Raw genomic sequence first — 27,070 nt, forward strand, 5'->3', positions numbered from 1 at the left:
CCAGGACTTGCCCAAAGACAGGGCTTAAAAAATTCATTAATTTTAAAGCTTTCTTTGATTAGTTACAAAAACAAATAAGTTAGGAAACAATCTCTTTTTAAGTCATTGGAAGTATTTTATTAATTTTTATTGCAAATGAACTTACCGTTTTAATTAGTTACATATATATTTTAAATTTTTAATTAGATTTTAATTAAATTCCTTAAAAGTCTAGAAGGGAGTATTTTTCTCTGTGTTTTAGTCACATCCTTTTAGGGACTAGGCTGGCTGGCTGGCTTGAAGATTGAAAACTGAACTCTTTTCTATATGTGGCCTTTAAAACATATACATACTCTCTTTCATATACACACTCTCTCTCTCACACTCACACACACACACACACGCTCTCAAACATGGAAGAAACAAAGAGGCAAAGTTTGGAGAAAGTCAGAGAAAACAGTAAGGAAAGAAGTCAAGAGAGCCATTGAATATGAAAACAAGAGAGAAACAGGGTCAAGTGAGAGTTGGCCAGGAAAGATACAAAGCATCATCTTTGAAAGGGATGTCGTGGGCACTGATTATATAATATCTGCAGAAGTGTTCTGGTCTCCTGAGAGATGGGCACTCGATCAATACAAAGTATTATGTATGGGTTCTGTCTTTATAACTGAAAGATTGATATTCTTTGGTAAGATTCCATATCCAGTGTAGAAGGAACACAATTACAAGTCTGAAACAGCACTTTCCCCTTTTTCTCTAACACAAAAGTCTTCTTCCAGTGTGCGACCGTCCATGCAAAACAGCTCATTTTTAAAGCTTAGTTCCAGTCTCTTAAAGATCCTTGGTTACAAGCCATGGGAAAGGATATCATGTGACAGAGGCACGGTCCTTTCTAAGTGACACGGGAAGTGTCCTGCTACAGTCACCCTCAGTGAAGGGAACACAGCACCATCTGGTAGTCAGAAGAATTCGTAATCGTACTAGAAACAAAGAGAGGATACTACGCTCTCACTTTGCAACTTCGTCACTTTCCCTTGTGAAAATATTTCAAGGTGACAATTAATGGACAAAACAGGCAAATTCCTAAGAAGGTTTGAAAAGTATATTGCACTTTAAGTGCACTTAAGTTTGCACTTAAGTTTAAAAGAAAAGGAAAAAAAGCTGACTAGAGCACAGAAAATGTTTTTCTTGTCCCTCTACCATCACTGACTATTAAATATGTGTTCAGACTAGGGTTGCTGAGTGGTGGGAGACATCATATTATGAATATTATTAGAGTGTACAATATGCAAATGATCTGAAATACTAAGCCACTTACCGCGTCAGTAGAAGAAATAGGTGGCAAATCTTCAGGAGCCAATGTGGTACCATTAGACATGGAGATATTAACTGTAAGCAAAAGACCATATTTTATTGTAAAAATAAAATTAAAGTGACCTATATGCATATTTAGGAATCTAAACAAGCAGGCTTAGGCACTAAAAAAAAGTCTTCAATAACAACATAAAGGCACAATAAGTTTTTCTTTATTATAACTGTATTCACCTTTCACCTACATAAAACAACCAAAAATTTGGACATGCCTTTTGTGCTCTCATCTGATAAGAAACAACGACAAATATTTAAGGAGATGATATTGTACTTTGTTTCAGGTTATAAAAAAAAAAACCAACACTTCTATGTTACTAAAAGGCACTCAATATATTTTGCCTAGTGGAAAAAATGGCTGTTAATAAGTGAGGAAGTTGATCACTGGCTTCACGCACAGTCAAATCTCATGAATTGAAGCTTTACTAATTAAGAATCAGCTGATTTTTGAACTTTGGAAATTTGGAATTCATATGAGACAGTATATCTTTGCAAAATGTGTGAAAACAAAAAAGTGCTAAATAATAAATTATATATAATGTATTATTATAATGAGCATGAATATTTAATCTAATTTTAAAATTATTTTCATACAGTTTGGCATCATTTATAGATTTATGAAGACGTCACTTGCAGAAGAACCTAGTTTATTTATTAAACCAACCCTCCTCCCTGAAATATTTCATTGCTTCCTTTCTACTTATGAGTCTAAAATTAAAACATAGGATTTAGAAAGTATTCTACAATTACAAGATTTTTCTTTATCGGATAAACTCTTTTCCTATTATTTGAAGCTTTATGTATTAGAAAATAAATTGTTATGCAGAGACTATCCCTCATTTATGGAAATATTATGAAACAACACTTACCAAGTTTTTGACTTTGAGGCTCACAAAGTTCATTTAACATCCAAATTGCTAATTATTGTTTGGTCCCAGAGCGCCCCTCAACCCAGCCCCCAGACCCCTAGCCTGTCTTCTTAGTTTCCCATGTTTTAGGTCTCACTTATATAAACTTCTAAGAAGAAACAAACAGGTTTATTTGACTGTTCCAATTTAGAATATAAGATCCCTGAAGGAAGAAGAAAAGGGATATGCCTTGTTCACTGCTTTCCCCCAGAATCTGCCCAGTCTGGCACTTAACTAACAGGAACTCAAAAATATTTGTTAATTATTCAACCTTCAAAAAGAAGGAAATCCTGCCACTTGCAAAAGCATGGATGAACCTGGAAGACATTATGCTAAGTGATATAAGTCAGACATGGAAAGCCAAACACTGCATGGTATCATTTATAGATGGAATCTTAGGGGAAAAAAAGTCAAAAAAAAGTCTGGTGGTTGCCAGCGGTTGGGTGGTGGGGGAAATAGGGAGGGCCAGTAAAAGGGTACAAATTTTCAGTTGTAAGAGAACTAAGGTCTGAGGATCTAATTATAACATGGTGACTGCAGTTGATAATACTATACCACAGAACTGAAATTTCCTAAGAGAGTAAAACTTAAGTGTTCTCACCAAATAAAACAAGATAAATATGTGAGGTGATGGCTATGTTAATTAAATTAGTGGGAATCCCTTCACAGTGTATACACATAACGAGATCATCATGTTGTACGCTTTAAATATAATTTTATTTGTCAATTATACTTCAATAAAGCTGAAAAACAATTGTTTACTGTCAGTAAGAGAAGCTAGGAAAGGGGTCATTCTATGACTACAAATGAATGACAGCAGATAAAGGCAAAAGAATTGAAATAAGGAAAACAAAAGGGGAGAAAATACTTAGCTTTGGTTCTAGTTTTTTGCAATCCATTCTGATCTTTGAAGGCTCTGGAATTGTTAAACTTTTAACCTCATGCTAGCTGCCGCCAGGGCTTCCCTAATTCATCAGTAAAACAAGCACACGTGCAGACTCTGTTTTCTCATGCTTTGTGTTTCATTATAGGTCACAGAAAGAATCAAAATAGGATAAAGGATGCTTGGCCCAAACAGTAAGACAAAACATAAATCCCTGAAGGAAGAAGATGTTAGTAAATTATTAGTAGTAAAACCTAGAATCTTATTACTATTTTGTTCTAAAAAGCTTAAAGTACATTTTCTTACATTATTCCATTTGTTCATTGTACAACATATAAGAGCACATAACAGGTATACTTTTATACCCGTTTTATGTTGGATGGGATTCTGAGGCAAGATATGCCAGGTTTCTTGCCCAGGATTACAGAGTCAACCAGAAGCAGAGCTGGTACCAAAACCTTGTCCATCATTCTTTCTTTTCCTACCCAATATTTCTATTCATCAAAATCAAGATGATTTATGTGGCCACAGAATTCAAGGTGGGAGATAACGATTCACCAGTGTTAGATGATGTGGCTCTCTCTACTGTAAATAGGAATGTCTGACCTGTCTGAGCATTTGAAGGAAAACAGCACATGAGAAATCAAAGGCACTATTTAGAGGGTGTCTGGGAAGTTGTCCTTCCTGAGCTAGATTCTTTAATGCAATTTTATGAGCTTCTTGTCGTAACAGAGTGAAGGTCTTTTTGCAACACACTTTTCTGCCTAGTGTGAAACAAGTAGTGAGGAGGGAGGAGGAAGGTATTCCAGGCTCTTTCCCTGTGAAATGAATGACAGATAATAAAGACCACGAGTTCCAATCTGAACTTTTAGTAACCGCTCTCGAGTTCTGGATACATGTCAATTTGCTCATCCAAGTTGCTTTCATCTTTTCAGTATTCCTCTGAGACAAGCTATGCACATTGGCTCTCAAAATCCCAAAAGACCAGTATCAAAACAAAAGTAAGAAGTATATACTTTTCCTACTTATTTTAATAAGTAGCTGCTTCAAGAGAAAGACTTCCAAATAAATATATAAACAAGCACTTCTATAAATAAACATATTGGCAGGATATGGCAGAGCCCATAAATAAGATTAAAAGTAAATTTCTTTAAGCTCACAGAAGAGAGAATGATCAATTCCAACTGGAAACTTGATCTACAAGAGCCCTTGGACACCACTTGGCTCCAGACACATACGATGCAAATATCTTGGCAACCAATTGCAGAATGATCTGTGTGTATAGAATCTGTAATATCCTTAATTAGGATTCTGGAAAGGTGAAATGGAAAAGCCAAAACACACTGCACTCTGTGTCTTCACTATTTGCTTAGCACCATGGCTTATGAAGCAAAGAAACATTTTGCTCTAGGAACCTGGTTAATTTAGAATGAGCCAATTGTCACTGGGACAGCCTGTGTCCCATACTTGGTTTCAGGTAATTTACACAGGTTGACCATTATACGTTCCTTGGATTTTCACGTCTTGATCCTCCTTTCTGTGTATCAAATTCTAGCTGATCCTCTGGAATGGAGGAATGAACACAGTAATAGATGTTTAAAAATGTGTCCGTCATACAGATGGTCAACAGGCACATGAAAAGAGCTCAACATCACTAATTATTAGAGAAATGCACATCAAAACTACAGTGAGGTACCACCTCACACTGGTCAGAATGGCCATCATTAAAAAGTCTACAAGTAACAAATGTTGGAGAGGGTGTGGAGAAAAGGGAACCTTCCTACACTGTTGGTGGGAATGTAAATTGGTGCAGTCACTATGCAAAACAGTTTGGAGGTTCCCCAAATAGCTAAAAATAGAGTTGGCATATGACCCTGCAATCTCACTCCTGGGCAAATATCTGGACAAAACTATAATTCAAAAAGATACACGCACCCCAATGTTCATTGCAGCACTCTTTCTAATAGCCAGGACATGGAAAAACCTAAATGTTCATTGATAGATGAATGGATAAAGAAGATGTGGTACCTATATACAATGGAATACTACTCAGCCATAAAAAAGAATGAAATAATGCCATTTGCTGCAACAAGAATGGACCTAGAGATTATCATACTAAGTGAAGTAAGTCAGAAAGAGAAAGACAAATACCATATGATATCACTTATATGTAGAATCTAAAATATGACACAAATGAACTTATTTATGAAACAGAAACAGACTCACAGACACAGAGAACAGACTTGTGGTTGAGAAGAATGTATATATATGTATAACAGAATCACTTTGCTGTACAGGAGAAATTAACACAACATCGTAAATCAATTGTCAATAAAAGAAATATTAAAAAAAGAAAAAAATGTGGCTGTGACTTTTCCACCTTAAGCTGGCTTTTAGTCTTTGTGTTTAATGAGAGATCTAGAGAAAGAACAAGCTGCAGGAGTTACGAGCAGAAAAAGGAGGTGATATACACACATCAATGATATATACCTCCTATGTAGAGAATATCAACTGTATTGTTTAAGGCTGTTCTTCTTTATCCTCTAGTGACCGGGCACCAGGAACTACCCCATGAATCCTCCGCTTTACACGTTAGCAGAAATGGTACCATCAGGAATATGCACCAAAGCTCACTTGAGGCTAAGAGGTCAAGTAGACGCAACAACTGGCCACCGAGGCAGATTTGCCTGCTCTGAAGCACCGTCACCTCACAGTATAGAGAAAGGAGTCCCAGGAGAACTGCGCTGGAATGCTGGCTGCTCCGCCTTCTGGAGCACAGTGGCCCCAACTCCCTTGCCACATGATCTTGAGGACATTACCTCACTCCTCTTGACCACAGGTTCCGCACTGGTGAGAGTGGATTTGATACCATCCACCTCATAAGGTTACTGTGCAGATTAAATAAGGCAATACAGGCAAAATTGCTAGCACAGTGCCCAGTACCAGGTAAACTCTAAATAAATATAGCTAAGATTACTATTAGCTTCACCACCCAGAGAAAGCAGAACTTGACCCCAGGAAGAATGTCAGCTACCTCACAAGGTTTATGTGATGATCAAATACATATATATTATTAAAATATTATACATATTAAAATATAGTTTATTCAAATCCAGTAGTAAAATGTCTGGCATTTGGATGGTGCTTAATAAATGTTAGTCAAATCTGAATTTATACCTTCAACGTAGCTTCTTAGAGTGGAACTGATTAACCTGCTCTGAATAAGAAAAAATTGAAGAGTATTCTCCATGATAATAAACCTTTAATGTTTTATTCCATTCTATATAAGCAACATCTTAAGGCAACTAAGTAACTGGAAAATAAATACAGAATAAAATTTAGAATAAGTGTCTTCTTGCCTGCATGGTCATGTCAGATGTATTTAAGGATTCTGGATATCTTGAGCACACGAGTGCCTCTTGATAAAGTCAAATATTTATGCTTTAAGTTTCCAGATCAATAAAAGGACAAAAATGGGTTTTGTAGGGATGACAAAGTGAAGGAGGAAAACTTTGGAAGAAGTAGCTCTTGGGAAATTACCTGCTACTATCTCAGCCTTAAGTCTTAAAACAAGCAAAATTAATAGGAAGTTTTTACTCACTATTTCTTGCTATTATCCTTTTTGTTTTCCTAAGCATGTTTACCAAACCTTCATGCTTGAGATTTCCACTGGCACTAGACAAGTTCAAGGTAAGATGTTCTTTAATCCATGAACACTCTATTCACATGCTCACCTATGACGTTGCACTGGAGCTGAGCTACTATCTGGTAATAAGCTGGATATATTTAGCCACTACTTTCACAAAAACTTCTCTTCCATACCCACCCATCATACACTTAGGATGTGCGTAGACATTATTCTCGGGGACATTTTCCAAATCTGGGTTTTATTCAAACCCAAAGCTAGAGAACTATCCAGGTCTGGTGATTATCCAAATACACTGCTTCTCCTTTTCTGATTCCTGCAAGCGTTATGCAGAAACTGCTAAAATATAGGTTAGGTCAATAAAAGGAAACTAAAATGATGGGTCTTTCAAATATCCGTGGTTATCTCAAAAGACCGTGTTACCAAGAATGACAAAATGTCAGCTGCGCTAGTAAAGTATCTTGGCAAATGCAAGCCTAAGCAGTGCTACAGCAGAAGGCCTTGCACCTCTTGTTCAACCCTTGGTCTATGACTTAAACCCACTGTATAAGCAAAAGAGGGAATGACATAAAATAAAAATAAAACTGCATAGAATATGATGCAGGTCATGGAAGATGAATTAGGGTTATCTTTTATGTCCTAATTTTCTTTTAATGGGCTAATTATGAAGCACATGTTGACTATAATATGGGACCACAGGAGACACGATCCAGCAGTTCTTTTTAATGGTTATGACATACTGGTGCATAGCATTTATTAAGATAATAGAAAAATTATACACAAAAAAAAAGTAACGAAATTCCACTCTAGTGACGATAGTTTTAAAGCATTTGCAAGCCTACTCATGCTGTAAATATAACCAAGGTGTGGAAATGGAAGTCATGCTTACTTCCAATCACTTGACTTGGTCTGACAGTTTCATGCCAGGAAAAAGGTCATGTTTTACTTAGAGATACTACAGACAGTGATGCACTCGGTGCCTGAGAAAGGCTTTATTCTTCTTAATCATTCATCCATTATTAAGCATGTTCTCCCTGGAACAGTCAACACTGAATCGATAAGATATACCCCTTCTGTTAAGAGTATAGTGTCTATCCCCTTGAGGCAATTTTCCTTGCCTTTCTAATTTGTTTATCATATTTAGCAAGCCTTTTTCCCCTCCAGATACAAAACCAACACCTGGTCAGAAAATTTATTTTGACCCTTTCCAAAATATTAACAATGCCCTTGAGTGTATAGTCACTGCAACCTTGACATATTAGGCAAATGAACAAAGGTACTAGGGTAGAAATTTAAAGTCTAGGTCAAATGAATTTCTGACCTTATTCATTCAACACTAATTAAAAAGCAACACACTTTATAAAAAGCAGTGTGTATATATGTGTGTATGTGTGTGTACATGCATGTGTAAGTGTGTGGTGTGTGTGTGGTATGTGATCTGCTTCATTGCAAGTAGCACAATTCTTAAAAAGCAATGAACTACACCCTCAGTAAATTTTTGTTGATAGCAGAAGGGGAAGAAGAAAAGGCAGGAGAAGGAAGAGAAGGAGAGGGGGAAAGAGAAGGAGGAAAGTCTACGTCCTGTTCCCTATTTACAGAATTCGAGCATTAATGTTTTCGAATGAATTACGTAGATAGACTCTTTTTAGAAGAACTAGGTATCTCACCTCTGGGACTTTAAAGCCTTTTTCTACATGACTGTGTATAGTGTACAACACTTTTGTAGTCTTGAGATTCAGGGGTATAGCATTAAATGATCTAACTATGATGCACTGAACTCCTTAACATTTTTCCCTTTAAATACCACTTCAATGTTTCATATTTATTTACAACAGTACCTTAGTTTTTGTTTGTTTGTTGGTAAGCTTACAGTGAAGCCTAGTCAATATCTTTTCCTAGGAAAATTTAAAATTTAATTTTAAAATGGAAATTAAAGTTTAAAATTTAAATTTAACTTCCCTTTCTAGGGAAGTTAAACGTGTGAACCCCTTTAAAAGAATACAACTAAAAGATTTAACTGCTGGGGCATCTTTTGTGGGACAGTGAGAAATGAAAAAAACAACAAATTTTTACTATTAGGTGCCAAACAATTTTACATATCCTATTTCATTTAATCCTTATAGTTACCTCTAAGAGTAGGTACAATTACTAACCCAGCTCACAGATTATAAAACGATGACATTAGGAAATCAGCCTGGCCCAAGGTCACACTGCTAATTAGAGCTAAAATTCAGTTTCCTTTACTCCAAAGTATTTATGGTTTATATTTTATCACACTAACAATTTTCTAAATTGGGATGTTGGTGATGAATGAAATATTGTGAATTGTCCTTCAATTGGATATTGTTCAGTTTTCATTCTGGGCTTTTGAACTGAATCATCTTCTTTCCTATATACCCTCTGCTATGTAACCATCAAGGCATAGGGGGAAATAGAACATCTATTACCTCTATTAATATATTAATTAATAACTGTCTTATTTCTAGGAAAAGAGAATGCTAGCACAAAAACTATGTGCTAATAAAAACCTGACTGATGTGTCAAATTTCATGGCTAACTTTCCTCTTAGCAATTGCAACTGAGCTTCCTTAGTTCTTCAATAAATGAGAACCTGGGTGTATGAGGGTTACTGAGCAGCAGATGGGGGCAGGAGGAAGGGACGAAAAGGTGCATTAAGACAAGGAAACTCAGGAGATGATGAAGTTTTATGGAAGCAAGTGAGAACAAGAAAAGATCAGGAAGGGAGGAGGAAGAGTTGTCTTCACAAAGCACCAAAAAAGCCACAATATTATTGTGGCCATGAATACAGTTTTCTTAGAGATTAAGTGACCCCTATTTCCTTTCCTGTAAAATCATTCCTCAGTTTGCAGGATCATGACTCCATCTGCGCAGTTGCTGGTTCATCGTTACATACTGCCCCGGTGTTGAAAAACAAGTCATCCGCCAGTTTAAATATTATTGGCTCATTGATTGAATTCTTTTACTAGGAGTGCATGTTGCGATGAAAGACCAGTCTTTTATTGTTTTTAGAACACTTACTCTAGCTGTATATGCAACTGTATTCTCTCACTATTGGTTTTCAGTTTGTCCTCATGAAGAACTAAATTTATGGTGGGTCTATGCAGTCTTCTATCAAAAAGTATTAAGGTTATGGGAGAAATACATGATCATTCATCTTAAAAAGGGTTTTGTAAAACATGAGATCGTCCTGAAAATGCAAATATCCATTTGCCTTTTTCCATACCAGAAACAGATCTCATCTCCATGGATTAAATAATCCCTCGCATTCACGTACATACCTTCCATGAGTGCCACTCATCTGAACAACTCTAAACTAAGGGGTGCAACCAACAGTCTTGCTGTAGAATGAGCCAATTGCCCAACAACATTTGCTTAGAACGGAGCATGATGAAGACTGGTTTGCTTGTCCTGTCATTCATACTTATGAACCCTAAATTTTAATAAATAACAACAGCAATAATAATGGTTGTTATACGCTTAACATTTAATTACTTACTAGAAACTGTCCTAAATGCTTTGTCTGTAAGACCTCATTTTTTTCTTCAAAACAATTCTTTAAGGAAGGTACTATTATTAACCCCATTTTATAGGTAAGGAAGATAAGGCAAAGTTTCCTTGGGTAAAGGAACTTGCCCAAAGTCACGCACTGGGCATTAGCCAAGAGGGACTTGAATACAAGGTTTTCTGACTTCAAAGCCCTGCTACGCTGCTTTATTGGTAACCCCTAGAGGTAGTGGAATTGTCAGAATCCTTCCAAGGCAGCTCCTAGCTATTTAGGACAGATTTTTTTATACAGCCTAGGGAAAACAGGTCAAAGGAAAAGTTATCTATCACCCCCTCAGCCAGCACTTGCTATGCATGGGTAAAATCGGTTGAAGCCTCAATATTACTTTCTCAAGAAAACAGAAATCCTTCTTGGAAGGAAAATTACATGTAAAATTTTTGTTGTACTTTTCACAATGAAAACGCATTCAGATATGTCTTCCCTGGTTTCAAATTACCTTCTCTGCCAGCATCCAATTAAAACAATGAATGCAAGTTTCCAATAGCCTCAGGTAGGTGTGGGGCTGACACTAGGGAGATCTTTGTGACAGGTGTGCTGACAAAGTCCTCATTTGGTTCATGAACACTTCAAACCTCCAAACAGCTGGTAGTATTTTTTTCCCTCTAGAAAATCTTAACGTATGATTACTCAGAATACCTAAGAAGTCAGCACACAGACTTTTCCACAAATAAATAGATAGATAGAAATAAATAAGTAAAAAGGAAAGTTCAAAATCCCACAATTAAATATGTCTGTGATCCGATATTTTGAACGCGTGTAGTTTGGACTTCCCCCGCAATGTCCAGGATGCACGGTTAGAGGGAGTTTTACCCCCTTCTCTCCCAGGAAGAGCTCTAGGAGTTGTGTAATGGCAACACATTTTCTGCGTCTCTCTGGGGAGGATATTTAATTGGTTCTAATCATATCTGTCATGTATTAAGTGCTTACTCTTTTCCAAACACTTCTTAAGTTTTGAAATATTTCTAATCAGTATACATCTTAACAATAATAGGTCTTTGTATCTACGGCACCCATGTTGCCTGAATCTTCAAATTTCCACTTTTTACCTGTCTCCGCTTGCTTTTAATAAGCATGGGATTTATTTTAATGTGAGCTGATTTTCCTTAAACAAGACAAAAAGAATCCATAAGTGCAAAACCCAACAATGCCCTATCTTTTCACCAGTGTCACTGACTGACCCATTTTTAGGGAGATACTGTTCTCTTTCCTCTCACCTCTCAAGATGCATATGGGTCTTATAAGACTTCTCCACCAAACTGGCAGAGAGAAGGCGGCAGATATACCACCAAAATAGCCGGGAGTCATCTGACACAGCCTGCACAAGCATTAAAATTCTTCATAGTTCTTGTTGAGCTTTTGAATTAAGCATCTTGCATTCTAGTCTATAACAAAACCATGTTTGTTTTACTGTAAACAGTAAGTGGTTTTTCCTTAGATCTATAGATAAATGGCTGTTACATGAATGTGCCCTATGTTTAAGCCCAGGTTTACACAGCCCTCAATACACTGCTGTGTTTCTGGTGCTACAAGACCTTAGTCAAAAAGTACATCAATTTTTATTTTAAGGGACGATGACCTGTAGCTAATGTCACAACTAGGTATCACTAGCACTATTAGCATTTAATTGTCTGACACAAATGTCCACCCCTCATTCTACCAAAGCAGATGTAAAGCAACTTTCCCCAAAGTAAATCTTTTTTTCCCCAAATGCCTTCCATATTATAAAGTGATAATGAATTACTCCAAAAAAAATTCCAAAGACCAAATTGAGCACTGTTCTGTGAAAAGGTTCTGAGGCTGACTCACGTTTAGCAAGATGGATGTTAAAGTGCTAAGATGTATAGAATCCTTACCAACAAGTTAATTTTATGTCTTCCCTAACTCTAGAATATAAATCTTCTCCAAGAACATAATATTCCTTCTTTTATTTCTTTCTTTTGTTTCTTCTTTTCCTTTCCTTTCTTATTTATGTTGTCTAGCCCAGATGAACTATAAAGCTCTACTTTATCACTAGGTGACTCTAGTCTGAATTTCTTTCTTAATTTCATGCTTCGAATCACATAAAGTGAATTAGTATCTTGCTTCTTCTATAAGTTTAAGATAATCTATTTAGAATTTACTTAAGGAGGAGATTCCTACAGCAATAAGGAAGCAGCAAAATAAGGAACAGAAGTTCAGAGGACTAGGTTGGTATGGTCCTTAATATCTGTTATATAGATACCTGGTTTCCTCACCTATCAGAGAAGATCAAGAAGAATGTACACAAAATGTCCTTGCAAATACTGTAGCTTGAGTTAGTTTCAAAGCACTGAGCTAATTATGTTCACATTCCAGAGCTCCTGACTTCACTTCCCGGTTGAATCCCATGGCTAAGATACCTCCGGCAATGAGACTATAAATTCAGCAGGATGATTTCTCAGAGAAAATAAAACCCTTTCCTGAGGTTCAGGATACCGTGTTGAAAGTGTGCATGCATGGAGCCTACGGCTTCCTCCAAACACGGGGTAAGCATAAACACTATAAGCATGTTGTCCTCACCTGGGTTGGGAGGCATACAAACACAGGAAAATTGAGTATTGTAGCCCACTTTGAAGTTGGAGTTGATGGGGTAGTAATCAGCTAGCTTGATCATCTTCTTGAAAGCATCGTAGATAAAGATGAAACTAATCAGAGAAGAGAAGCCCTCTTCAGTGAAGCGAGTGAAGTACTGAACCAAGAAGCTGGCATCAGTGGCCACCAAAAGGAGACACATGAAGGCTGACCACAGGCCAATCCAAAGGCGAAACTCCAAGTAGTCAAAATTATGGTCCCTGGAAAGAAGGCAGAAAGGCATTTAGACTCCTCCTCCACGGAACACAAAGAATAACCCAAAACTACCAAATGACTATAGAATGATTGTTTAAAATACAAGATCTCTTTTAGCCACTAGATATAAAGCTCATTCTTGATTTTACCCAGAAAGTATTACCTTCAAGGATTTGGTCTAGTGACATTAGGCTACCGCTAAGATATAATTCCAGAAGTTTGAGAAAAGCACATCAAAAGTAGTCATAACATTTGAATGTAAATAACTCATAAATTTTCTTCTTGTATTGATCCTTTTATCATTATACAGTGTCCTTTTTTATCTTGCTTTATGGCCTTTGTTTTAAAGTTTATTTTGTCTGATATGAGTAGAGTGACCTCTGCTTTCTTGTCACTTCTGTTTGCATGAAATATCTTTTTCCATCCCCTCATTTAATTTTCTCATTCAAAAAAGACAATCCCTGCCTTTACAGAGTTTGCAGAATAAACAATTTGAAAGCATAACACTGGTACCCAGCATGTGCTCAATAAATATTTGTGGGCTTTCTGCCTAAGGAAGACGCTAAGATAACTATGTTCTCTGTCCCCAAGTCATCGAAGTCTACTGAGGAAGACAAACTGATAAACATAATCACACTATAAAATACTAAGTGATACCTAAAGTTCCCACACAGTGTCACAGAAGAAGGAGTAACTAATTCGGGCTGGTGTAGGTTGGGGGACAGATAAAGTTGCAGAAAAAACTCAAGGTATTTAAGGATAAGCAGGAACTTTCTGGATAGACCAGGGTGGGCCAAGCCAGGAAGAGGAAAGAGTACTCAAAAAGGCAAGTGTCATGAAACTGCGTGCAATGCTCCCTGTGGACCAAGTGCCACCAACACAGGGAGATGGGATCAGATATGTAGGCTGTAGTTAGATCAAGAAAGGCTGCATTGCCATGTTACCACTAGACACTACCACTCCTCTTGAAGCTCGCTCACAGGCATGATAACCTTCTGCTGAAGTTGTGTGTGAAGAACAGTCTTAGAATAGGTTGCCTCCATCTAAGTGGGCCATTTTTTTTCAATGCCCTTTCCATTTCTTACAAGTAAATTAGTTTAAGATTCACATTTAGGAAAAGATGGGTCAAGTGTTGACATTTTACCATTTCATATTGATTCTTTTAAAATTATGTGGAGAGTGTTTTAAAATAGTTTTTTTTTCTCATCATTTGTGATGCAAAAGCAGTTATTGGTAATCTCATTTCTTGTGTGAGAAAAAAATAAATCAAGGATCATGCATACTTGAAGCTCGATGGCCTTGCTTTTAGACAATGAGTTTCTGACAACTGACAGCCACATATTTTAATACTTTCCCAAAGACATCGTGTCAACACCTTCATCACCAACATCCCAGCCTGGGCCACCAAGAAGTCTTTGACTGATTCTTATTAAGAACCTCCTTACTAATATCTATGCTTGCCCTGCTCAAATCCATTTTCCACATCACAGTCAAAATGACCTTTTCAAATGTAAATCAAATGTCCCAGTTTAAAATCTTTTGGTGGCTTCTCCCTGCTCTTAGAATAAAATTCAAATTCTCTACCTAGCACAGTGCCTGGCGCATAGAAGGGTTCCAGTAAAAAAGTTGGTAGATGAATTAAGCCATGCCTGCATGTCACGAGTTGACAGAGACAGTTATAGTACTGTCATTGGCTGGTGAGCTATCACAGGTAACCAGACGATGACCGACTGAAAATTTTACTGAATATTAGAATTAAATTTGCTTAGAGTTCATGTGTCAACTTGACTAGGCCATAAGGTGCCCAGATACTGGGTCATACATTATTCTGGATGTTTAAGGGTGGTTTTGATAAGATTAACATTTAAATCGGTAGACTTGAATAAAGCAGATTGTTTTCCATAATGAGGGTAGGCCTCATCCAGTCAGTTCTTCAACTGAATAGAACAAAAAGACCAGCTTCCCTCAAGCAAGAGAGGACTCTCCAGCAGGCAGACCGCTTTTGGACTTGATTTGTAGCAAAGGCTCTTCCTAGTTCTCCAGCAGACAGCCTTGGAACTTGAACTGGAACATCAGTTCTCCTGGGTCTCCAGGCTGCTGGGTCACCCTGCAGGTTTTGGACTTGCCAGCCCTCTATAACTGTGTGACCCAATTCTTCATAATAAATCTCTTATATATGTATACACACATCCTATTGGTTCTGTTTCTCTGGAGAATCCTGACTAATCACCAACTGGTCAAATATGCCTCATTTTATAGATGAGGACACCAAGACCAATGGAAACTAAGTCATTTATCCAATGCCAAGGCTTTAATGGCAGAGCTGGACCAGAAACCAAATCTCTGTACTCTTGGACTGCTCCTTTTAAAAATTCCAGCACGGTTCCTCCTGTCCAATTTATATTTAGCTCATGGTAGGGTGGGCTTTAAAGTCACGGTCCTCTGTTTCCTTCTCACCAAATCACACAAACTGGAATACATTACCACAGCAGGAGATTAGTAACACTTGGGTAGAAAGTTATCGTCTATAGATTTCCTGAAATCTTTCTGAAGACATCTTTGGCATTCCCTCACAGTTCCCTTTACGTCTGGAACCCCAGTGTTTAATCTTATGCATGTCTTTCTGAGATAAGTAGACTCAAGAAAAAGCTAAATTCTAGGAACTTGAGATAATTTACATTATCACACAGTGAGTCAGAGCTCAGAAACAGTTTTATTACTTCTGAGCCAACAGACTTTTTCCTTAAAATAAAGTTTTAAACAGTTATCTAGTTTTGCTTCCCTAACAAGATGAAAGTTAGAGCAATCTTAATTTGTTCTAAGAATGCTAATGGTTGTTTACAAAATTGATGTTTACAAACAGGATGAGAAATAAATCTAATCACCAGCTAATGGTCAGGAACACCATCAGTCTGAATGCAAAGGGGGAAAAAAATGCATGTATAAACTTAAATCTTAGGACCTGAACAATATGCCAAAATACCTCCTCTAAAATACTTAAATACTCCCAGACTGGCTCCGTAAGAATAACCCAAATAAAATCACTAATACCAATCACTCCATTAGGTAGGAAAGTGATATGTTTACAACAGCAAGAAGAAAGAGGAATAAAGGATGAGGAACTTCTTTAAACAAGCCTATCAACAGTAATGACTACAATAAAAGGCAATGTTACATCCAATAAGACTATCAGTCCCCTTGGTGCCAAGTTTAAATAGCAATTAAGTTATAAAAAGTTACAAGCTATAAAAAGGAAATGATAGTAGAGACCAAAGAAACTATGGTGAGTGAGAAGGAGAAAATGTGTGTATATCCTTTTGGTAACACTCAGTGTTTCTAGAGATTTTAAGTGATAGTTTTGAGCAGCATAAACCCAAGAGTACAGACAAACTGAAGAACTCACATTTGAAGCATGCTTCAGAAATCAGCCACGGACAAATAAATATAAACTCCCTAAACTAAATGATTAAATCCAGGAACTGAATAGAAGAAAATCATAATTTGAAGGCCAAAAGTAAACTGTTCATAGAATATAAGAAATTATTAAATGACCAAATGACAATTATACAGGCTAAAATCCAACCTTAATTATGAAGTTTCTAAGTGGCTTAGAACACTGTTAAAACTTCCTTCAGATCCTTCCTGAAGAAAAGGAAAAGGTATCTAATTCTCTATTATTGGGATAAACATGTAAAAATAGAGCAAAAGAGACTGCAGAACTGGGGAAACAAAACTACGTGTTCTCTGCAAAGTTGTGAGCTATTCCTTCATTCTGTTACTAATTTTAAAAGGTGACAGCGTATCATTCACATGCCTTTCTGATTCCCCAGTTTATAGGGCAAATATTAAAACCTGTATTCCAAGTCAGAGAGAAATCTGTGGATTATGTGGAGTTACTGTTTGAGCCCACTGAACTCATAAAACAAGGATTTACTTATTTCTCCAAAAACAAACAAACAAAAAAAAGGTAAAATATGATGGGGGAAATCAGGGCAAAACATAGTAAAACAGTTTCTTTACTGAACGACTTCTCAGATCCCTTAGTACGCTAAAGTGTAAAGTGAATGACCAAGAGGGGGATATAATATAATGTACAGCACTTCCCAGATTTACGGGGATCACAGAAGCTTTTTTTTCATGGGGCATCTAATGAAACTAGTAAATGATGAAACACACTTTGGGAAACAGTGATCTACACAAATACTCTGTATCTGTACAAAATATTAGCATTGCTGTTATGATATGTAAGCAAATGATATAGTATTGTGAATTAAAGAATAAGGTTTGCCACATAAGTGTCACATGTTACCCAGTGATGGATTTAAAACACAGTTTCTCAAATGTTTCTTGTTGCTTTACAACCATTTGAAAATAAATCACTTGAAACTATGTTTAAGTTTCCAATTATGATGAAACAGAAGGGAAAGTGAGAAAGGAACTTGCTTAGTGAAAGGAAATAATCTCTATCCTACAATTATCTAAAGCAAACCAGGATGCAAACATTTTTTGTAGATTAAGGCTCTGATCACATTGCATCCAATAAATCTTTCTGCAAAGGTTGCACATGTTTGTTCCTGTTTATAGTACATGCTTGTTTAATCTTTCCACAAAGGCTTTCTTGTCTCCCACAATGTTTTCTTAAACATATATAAACTGTTTGACTCTTTCTATAAACTGACATGAGCAGAATTCTTTCCAATGGTCTTCTGAGAATTATGATGGAGTGATTTGTAGTAATGATCTACAGAAAACATAACACTATTTAAAATTTGGGACTTTGAATTCTTGGAAGACCCTTGCTTTTCTTTTCATACAGTTCTCAAAACACTCATTTCAAATTCTCATCCCCTCCTCTCTCTTGTGATCTTTTTTGATGGCACACACAGTTTCAACGGCTATTATATGAGTCTTTATGTCCATGAGGCATTAAGTAGGTAATGACATTTCTAATATTAAAATCCTAGAAATGTGTAACAATAGAAGTATATTTAAATTCCAACAAGGAATGTTAGCAATTCGTATGAAATTTCTGCAATCTGTCTGGGTATTGAAATCTGCCAGTAAAGCCAATTCTCTCTCAGACATATTAAGTTCATTAGAAAGAGGCCAGAATTCCCAATCTGATTTTGAAACTATTTGTGTGCTACTGTGGTCACTTGGATAATTTGCTTAACTCAATTTTCCCCTTCTTAAAATGATCCATCAGTATCTAAAAGGAAATACTGGTATCACAATTGTCATGCCCAGTAGTAACGTCTAGTGATTCCATAAAAGGCGTAGGCTCTGGAGTCAGAAAGCAGGAATTCAAATCCCAGCCCTGCCAACGACTGGTGATGCAACCTTCAGCAGTTTGCTTATGCACTCCATGCCTGCTTTCTCATCTATAAAACAGGAGACAGTCCCTACCTCATAGGACTGCTACAAGAAATAAATGAGGGAGTGCCTGTAATGTGCTTAGGACAATACTTGGTACATGGTCAGCACTCAATAAGTGTTAGCTGTTACTCCTTTGATTCTAGAAATGTATCTTTAGTTAAGAACACTGGAATGGGGGGTTAGGAGCAGTGGACCACAGGAACACCCTGTCTCTTTCACAGACGAGCCACGTGACCTTGAACAAGCCACTTCATCTCTCTAGTGTGTCAGTCTGGATCATGGCAGGAAATAGAAGGCAATCTCCAATGGGATTCTGAGGAAAGCTTAACACGTGGACTATTTACAGAGGCATGAATAACAAAAAAATGGCAAGTACTCAGGGAAGAGCAACATCAGGAAGCCATTTCTACCCCCTGGCTTGAAAAGGCCAAGGAAGTAAGAGTCACCAGAGCCTGGTGAGGGCCAGAGTCAGCGTGGAGGAGCCACCTGCCAGGGGCTGTACTCAGAGGACAACAGCGCACTGCCAGACTGCCTGGTGAAGCAGAGGCAGTGAGGTGGGGGAAGCAGACACACCCTGACCGCTCTGCCTGCCTGTGTTCCTGGGGCTCTGCAGGAAGCCAGAGGGCAAAGGGGTCTGAGGGCTGCAGTCCACAGCGGCCAGCTTCCAGAGGCACAAAGCAGGACAACAAGGCAGAGGATCACGGGGGAGGGCAAGAGGTAACAGAACATAGCAGCCTCAGCTGAAGCACATGTAAACACGTGCTGGAGGACTTAATCGCTAAGGGCCTTTCAACCTCCAAATCTTAAAATTCGCGTATTCTCTTATGCCTAATTTTACTACTCTGTGCTCTCTCTAGACTGTGAATGGTCTACAATCAAACAATTCTAGTTTATAATTAGATATGTATATACATACTTGCTGAAATTAAATAGAAGCCTCTCAAAAACTAGAACAGGTCCTGTGCTGCTCAAAATAGTGAGTGGTTGACCAGCGAAGAGGCAGAAGACGGCTCCAGAGACAGCAGTGCCCAGGAAACTCTCCAACACGCCCTAATAGAAAGAAAATATAGGTGTTAAAAGAAACTTGTCTTTTTCTCTTTTCATGTGTGATGTCACTAGGGGAGTGAAGCCACGTGAATATGCTATTATGTTGGCTATCGTAAACATGTCAAATATAAAGAATAAAGATTCTTACCAATATGAATATTACCTTTTATTTCACCATACATGCGATTTAGTCATTCCTGCCTACTCCAAGGGCTGAACTCCTCCAAAGAACTATAATGACTGTAATGACTAGTGGTTGATTGCAGAAGGCAAAGGGTGACTCTGATCTACTTTTAAAAATATTAATTGAAGCTTCTGTACATAAAATCACGTTATAAAATCCCACCACGTGCGAAGAAGTGATTTAGTACTTTTGGTGGCATTTTTCTCTCTGTGGTTACTTTCAGTGTTTGTTTTAACCAGATTTCACCTTGCACATAGCAGGTACTTATAAGTACCTACATTTTATGCATAAAAGCTATTTTCTACAGAGGAAAGCTTTTTAAATGAAGAGGGAGCAAAGAGGAGACAAAAAAATGATTTGCCGTCTATCTTGCAATCTCTAAGACACCAATTCCAAACAAAATTTCTTAATACATATTCAGTGTCCAATGTAAACTTATACAAGAGCTTCAAGAGCTACTTTAGAGGAAATAAATGCACAGGGACACGAAAAACTAAACCTTTGTGGCCACATGTCCCTAAAGGTGTATCTCTGAGAAACAACCTATTATTTCCCTTTAGCATAACAAGAACAAAGAATTTATATGTGTATATACATATATATATGTATATATGTATATACACACATATATACGTATATAAAATATCATATAATCATATAATATACACAAAATTATGATAAAGGAATTGGTTTTTTAAAATCAACTTACAGAACTAAACTAAGTGCTATCCCCACTCAAAAGCCATCCTAGGAGAACCTTATTATAATGATTACTTGAATTTTTGTTTTTTAGGCTAACAAGAACCCTTCATTCAGAGATCAAACATCAAGGGGAAGAAATACATTCTGTAGCACACGCACATCCCCACCCCACACCCCGTAAAAAAAGCATAAGCAATAGGATATACATTTTCCAAAAATTACTAACAAAGAAGTTAAATCTTTTCACCTTGAAGATATTGCATACACTAAAATAATGCATCACTAAAGACTGAGCAAATTAAAGAAAAATGTCAAAATATTGAAATATTTTTTACATGGCTTCAAAGCCAGCAATATTTTCTTTAGAATGACATTAGCAATAGTATATCCTCCTCTTTTAAGGGTAGGATTCAATTGGGAAAACAGGGAAAAATCCTTTAGCACAGCATTATGTAATAATGGGGTTGGGATGGGGATGGTGCAATAAAGCAAGAATTGATGAGTAATAAGACTGGCTCCTCACACAGTGAGCAGACACTTTCTAAACAACTCAGTACCACTACTTCCGTCCTGAATGTCTAGGTCTGAAGTCTGGCAGGTGAGTCTCATAAGAGGACCCCATTTATATACATGTGAACTCCACTGCATGTTTGAATGGTGCCATCCCGTTATTTTATAGCCATTCCACACATAATCACTGTATCCAGCTCATTCTTCCTCAGGGGGGCAGCAAGCAGAATAGCAAGCAAGGCTAACAGAAACAGGCTGCCTTTATGTAGAGAAGAGAGAAAGAGGTTCCCCTGTGCCCAAAAAATAGTATTAGTCTTGATCTCTTATCCGTGAAGATACTGAGTTTCAGGGGGGTTAAATGATATGAACAAATCCACACTCACTGTGGCACAAGTCTTTGGAGTATGGTTACCTGCCCAACTACTACCACACCTTTGGCAAAGAGAAAAGGTATACCTTCGGCTGGGATTTTCTTAGGCTTGCAGTGTTTTACCTCCTGTGCACTGACATTGGGCTTTTTATGTCTTTATCATTCATCTTTCTTTTTCATGACTTATTTTAGTGTGTGTGACATGAAAGGGTAGGGAATGGAAGGCTCCGCGTGGCAGGACAAGCGACACTCTAGGGACACGTGATGGGCAAAGTTTCACTGCATCATTCTCTATCAAGCATGGGGGAGTGACTATTTCTCATCACTACTGTAGGATCAAATTACAGCACAGCCTGAGTGTAAGAGAGAACACGAATGAAGAAAGGAGGAACGCAAGGTTAAGAATTCTCTACTTGGTCTGACGTGAGGGGCCAGAGCAGGGTCTCTGGTCTCATCCATGTTTCTCTCCCTCCCACCATGCTATACACTATCCCACCACATGCTCTGCAAGCACCCAGGAGACACTAAAGGAATCCAAGAAGACGCCCAAATCACACCCTACATCCTGCTTATCAAAGGCTAACAGCCATCACTGCTCATTCAATAAAGATAACAACTCATCTCTTCCAGAAAACAGCTTTGATTTGTGGAAGTCATGTGACTGTTAAAAAAGTAGAGTACTTTTATTTTAGTACTTGCTCCTTTGGTAAGTGCTACAGTTTCCATTCTGTTACTGACAATTTTAAAACAGAGACAGGTGATTTATTATACACATTGCACTGGAAACTTGCTTAAACTCAGAGATGTTTCCAGTGTTTCTGAGAAAAGAACTATTTTCACCACATTTTGACATGTTGCTCTTGACAGTACAGAAATTTTAAAAAATAATCTCATGAAATGAATAACTTTAACTGTAACTAGAATTTAAAGCAATTTATAAAGTGAACTATCCAAAACCCCTCTTCGGATTTATTATAGTCAGTGTTCACTAAAATAAAAAAGGAAATAATGTGTGGATGTGTGTATTTTTAATAGCTACAGCTCATAAAGACACTTCTACACCTGATTTGCCACAGAGGAACAAACTCCCTAGCAATTCATGAGAATGTAGATGGCTGAGCTCTGAGCGGTGGTAGAATCGGGTAACACAAAGCACTCCAGCTCCATTTTGATTTGGCTTTTATTTTATTCCATTTCCAATTAGGTGATGTCCACTGGCCCTCAGGAAACCCAGAGTCTAGACTCTGTTCTGTCACCAAAGAGCTGATGATCTTGGGAACGTCACTTAACCTCTGTCCATTTTGGCTTCTTCATGTAGGAGAAAAACATCAAGGCAGTACAGTATAACAATGGACTGTGGAGTCAGACCATCTCAAGTTGACATCTAGACTGTATCGTTTACTCCATCGATGACTTAAGCAAGTTACTTAACCTCTCCATGCCTCATACCATCTGTGTGAATATTAGATTAGATAATGCGTGTCGAGTGCTTAGCACAGTCATTGATAGATATGTTTTTGATGAACAGTAATATATACATAATGTATCTATTCAGATATGAGATGAGGAGGCTGAACTAGGTCTCTTCCAAGGTCTCTTCCAGGTGGTTCCGCACAAAGAGCAGGTCTTGGGAGTCAGGGATATCTGAGTTTAAATCTCAGCTCCACCAGTTATCAACCTCTCTAAATCCTAACTCTCTCCTCTATAAAATCAATGGCTATTTCATAGGATAATTTATTTGGACTGAATATGACCATACTATAGAAAGACCTAAGAATAAAGTAGAGATGCAATAAGATGCTGGTTCCCTTTTCTTCCTGCTTCTCATCTCCTTCTCCCCAGTCTGCCTCTATTACTTCTCTGTCCTTCAAAGGAGGAAGGAGATGGAGAGTGACAGTCAAAAGGAGTGATATGAAAAGATGAAGATCAGTCCTCAGAGGAAAAGGGGGATAAAAGCCTCTTTATAGATTCACAGTGTTTCGCAGAGCAAACTCCAACTCAACAGAAGCCTTAGAGAGGGTGACGGCTACAGCCATTGGTTCTGTTGCTTCTTTTCATTCCTCGTGTTACTAAACACACAGAATCAACTACAATGAAACAAAACAGTTGGTTTTACTTTACAGCAGTGAAGTCAAAATCCACATCTAAAACAATTTGTGAACATTTTTCTGCTCACGTGAGGGTATGGCGTTAAACCAAAGATGGTCCTTGTCTTACAAAAGAGCCAAGAAAATCAACCCAAGTTTCATAATAGAAAAATCAAGCATAAAAGAAATCTGACCATAGGAGCAAGATTCTTTAGAAAAAAAAAAAAAATCCAACCATGATTGGTAACATCAGCATTTTGTCTTTGAGCTACTTGTGACAAGGTCTGCCAGGGCCATCATGCCTGTCATGGCTAACACAAAGCAAGCACATTCAAAATGATAAAACATTAAAAATTTATGCTGTCTACTTTGACTTTATTGCAATTTAGTATCTTTAGTATCTTCATATAACACTAAAGAATGACCTTTGTTGTTTTATGTCCTTCTTATTAAGAAATGTATTACTTGGATTAATAATTAATCCAAATGCAAAACTGCCTTAAAAAACAAAAGATTTTCTATTTCTTTGACAATTTTCAACCAAGTAAAACTTGAGAAAAAAAATATTTTGGTGGCAATAAATGCTAAAATATTCACCAACACTATTGCTATATTTCAAGCCTTTTTTAAAAAATTGTCTTCTAACCATAAAAAGAAACTTCGGCACATGTTGGTTGTAATCTATTCAAACTGTGTAGAATGTTGATTAATTAAACTTCTCTAGATGAGTCTTTGAATATGAAATTTAGCCAAGAAAAATGATGCAGCCTAATGCTATTTAAACATGGCGATTGGAAATAAGCAGACAAATCTGAATTACCTGTAAGAGTTTTGATGTCAGATCCCCGACATAAAGCCACATGATCAAAAATAAGTGGAGAGATGATGCAATTATCTAAATTAAATTTGAGTCACAGGAGAATTATCTGGGAAGGTTTTTTTTTTTTTTGCTTTGTGTTTTGGGGTTTTCAAAAACAAACAAACAAACAAAACATTCTTTATCTCCACTTTGAACAATTAAATCAGGATCTCCGAAGATCAAGCCTGGGGAATCCATAGTTTTTCAAAGCTCCCCAGGTGATTCTCATATGGTCCAAATCTAAAGTGCAGCCATTCAAGCAACCTCCCTTCCTCTATCAAAATAAGAACCACCTCCTAGCATGGTTGATGATCGGTGGTTACACAGACCATTCATTTACACTAGGGAAGAAGATCGGATATACAACCCTCATTTTTTACTTTACCTGTGTAGCTAGAGACTATAAATCAATGATTTCTGTCCTGACAGATCACAGCTGCCAAGTCCTTAGTTTGCCATCTACTGTGCCTGAAAGTGCTTTGTTGTCATAAACAGGATTTCTGTTTACACTGCCCAGCAGGAACAGAAAAAAGAGGGAAGACTTGAAAGACGAATTATCTCTCTGCTTGAAGAAAAGTATGAGCCAAAATCTTTACCAAAGAGCTTCAATTCCAAGTCCAATAAAATGGATGAGCAAGTTAAGGGAGGCTTTACGATACTGTTTTGTTTGAAGAGCTGTGAATATGTATCTAGATCATCTGAAGTGTCCAAACATCAAATACCAGTATAACCTTACACAAAAATCAATTCCAGATGGGTAAAAAATGTAAATGAAAACATAAAAGAACTAAGATATGTGGGCAAATATTTTTCTAATCTTGGGGTGGGGAAACCTCTCTAAATACATCACGAATATAAGAAACTATAAAAGACTGAAGATTTTGACTACAGAAGAATTGAAATCTTGACAGCAAAGGAAATCATAAGTAAGGTTAAAAGATACGGCAGACCTGAGGGAAAATATATCTGCGATATTTCTGACAAGCAAAGGAAAAATATCCTTATTATACAAAGAGTTCTTATAAGTCAATGAGGAAAAAAAAAAGAAAAAAGAATGCCCAAAAGGAAAATATTCCAAGAGTACAAATATAAAGATGCATAGGTAAGCAATAAAGCGTGTAAGGATATTAACTCTCACTAAAAATCAAAGAAATTTAAATTGAATACGAATGAGCCATCATTTTTTCAAGCCACAGAATGACAAAAATGAGAATATGAGACAAATTCTGTTCTTGCAAGAGTGTGAGCAAGCCAGCACTCTTGTCCATTACTGGGAGAAGTATAAATTGGTATAACCTTTGTGGAGTGTAATCTGAAATAAATAACAAAAATAAAATAGGTATATCCTGCAATCACATGCTGCTAGGAATTTACTCTAAGGAGGTAATTAAGAAGAATGAAAATGTGGTTAAGCACCAAGTTTGTTAACAAATGAAAAAACTGAAAAAAACTGGAAGTCTACTAATAGAGAATTTATTAAGTAGATTATAGCACATACATCATGTGTATAAATAGATGCAGCAGTTAAAAATGATGTTCAAGATCGTATTGAAGTGGAAGGACTTCCATGAAATGCTAGTCATGTATATGATCACATATGATCTCATTTACATAAAATCCTATACACTGATCTGTTTACACATGCATTGCAAGACATAAGGAAAGATAGTCATGAAAAGGTTAATAATGGTTATTTCTGGGTGATGGATTTAAGAGCAAAATTATCTTCTATGCAGTGTTTTTGAATTTTCCACAATGCATAATTATATCTTATTAAAAATAAAGCTACTTCAAAATAATTTCAAGCTAAACACAAAATAATTTTAGAATTTAGCATTATTTGGGATCTCCACTGCTGCCCAAATGACTATCATTTTCTGATCACCAAGAAAATAGAGTTGACAAAGGTCTTTCAAATTAAAAAAACAACCAGAAAGGTTTCTGACAAATGAAATTTGGTTAAAAAAAAAAAATTACTTAACTTCAATCAAACAGGTTTAATTCAAAACTTGTAAATAAAATGAAGTAAATTATCTAAAGTTAAAGTTCCTTCCAGGGAAAAGGATGACCAATATCCCTTGGAGGCAAGTAAGCAGTGCAGCACCCTTTACTTTGTCACTGAATAGACATTTATTTTTTCTTACCAAAGCAACCTAATTGGATCATTCCGACAGACTATCCCCACCTAACTTTTTGAAACTAGAACATGTTTCTGGTACAGATTAACATGTCACCTTCTATTTCCACTTCAAGGAAGAAATGCTCAAAGTGCAATATTCGGATAAGGTGAAATTATTGTACAGTCCCTCATGTAGTAAAGCAATTATCAGCTGCTTTAATCCTGCTGTTACAAAGAAGTGTTTATCTTATCAAGGAGTATCATATATAAATAAGAAATGATACATTTCCATCTTGAGTAGATTGATCAAATATTCTCAGCACAGCAGTATGTTAAAATAAAGTCTCAAATTTGGAGATGCCAAATTTATATTTATAAATGTTCCCTATTATGAAACAAGTTCCCTTAAAATGTGCTCTGTTAGGCTCCATAAATATCACAAAACTCACACAATTCTAAAAATCTTACTGTATTCTTTTACTAAAAGGTTTGTGAAAATAGGATTATATTTACTCCTGAAAAAAATTAAATGACTTTCTTCACTTAGTCTTCCCTCTAGACTGTTCTCAGTCATTCACAATCAACAATGTCGATTTAAGTTAAAGCACTTTTCTGCGTTCCATAAAGCTCAGAAGAACAAC

General features: G+C 36.9%; 1 protein-coding gene across 9 annotated transcripts in view; it reads right to left on the reverse strand.

The window, feature by feature from the left end:
- SLC4A4 (solute carrier family 4 member 4) overlaps positions 1-27,070 on the reverse strand; it is a 437,388-nt gene that overhangs the window by 62,643 nt on the left and 347,675 nt on the right. For all 9 annotated transcript variants that reach the window (XM_082463732.1, XM_082463733.1, XM_082463734.1 and 6 more), the window contains 3 exons: positions 19,468-19,601; positions 12,909-13,180; positions 1,298-1,368 (listed from right to left, as the gene is read on the reverse strand). In XM_082463732.1, the coding sequence (XP_082319858.1) occupies positions 1,298-1,368; positions 12,909-13,180; positions 19,468-19,601 (477 nt within the window). The remainder of the gene's footprint in view (positions 1-1,297; positions 1,369-12,908; positions 13,181-19,467; positions 19,602-27,070) is intronic.

This window comes from Balaenoptera physalus (assembly GCF_965194825.1).
Source record: "Balaenoptera physalus genome assembly, chromosome: 5".
Taxonomy (NCBI): domain Eukaryota; kingdom Metazoa; phylum Chordata; class Mammalia; order Artiodactyla; family Balaenopteridae; genus Balaenoptera; species Balaenoptera physalus.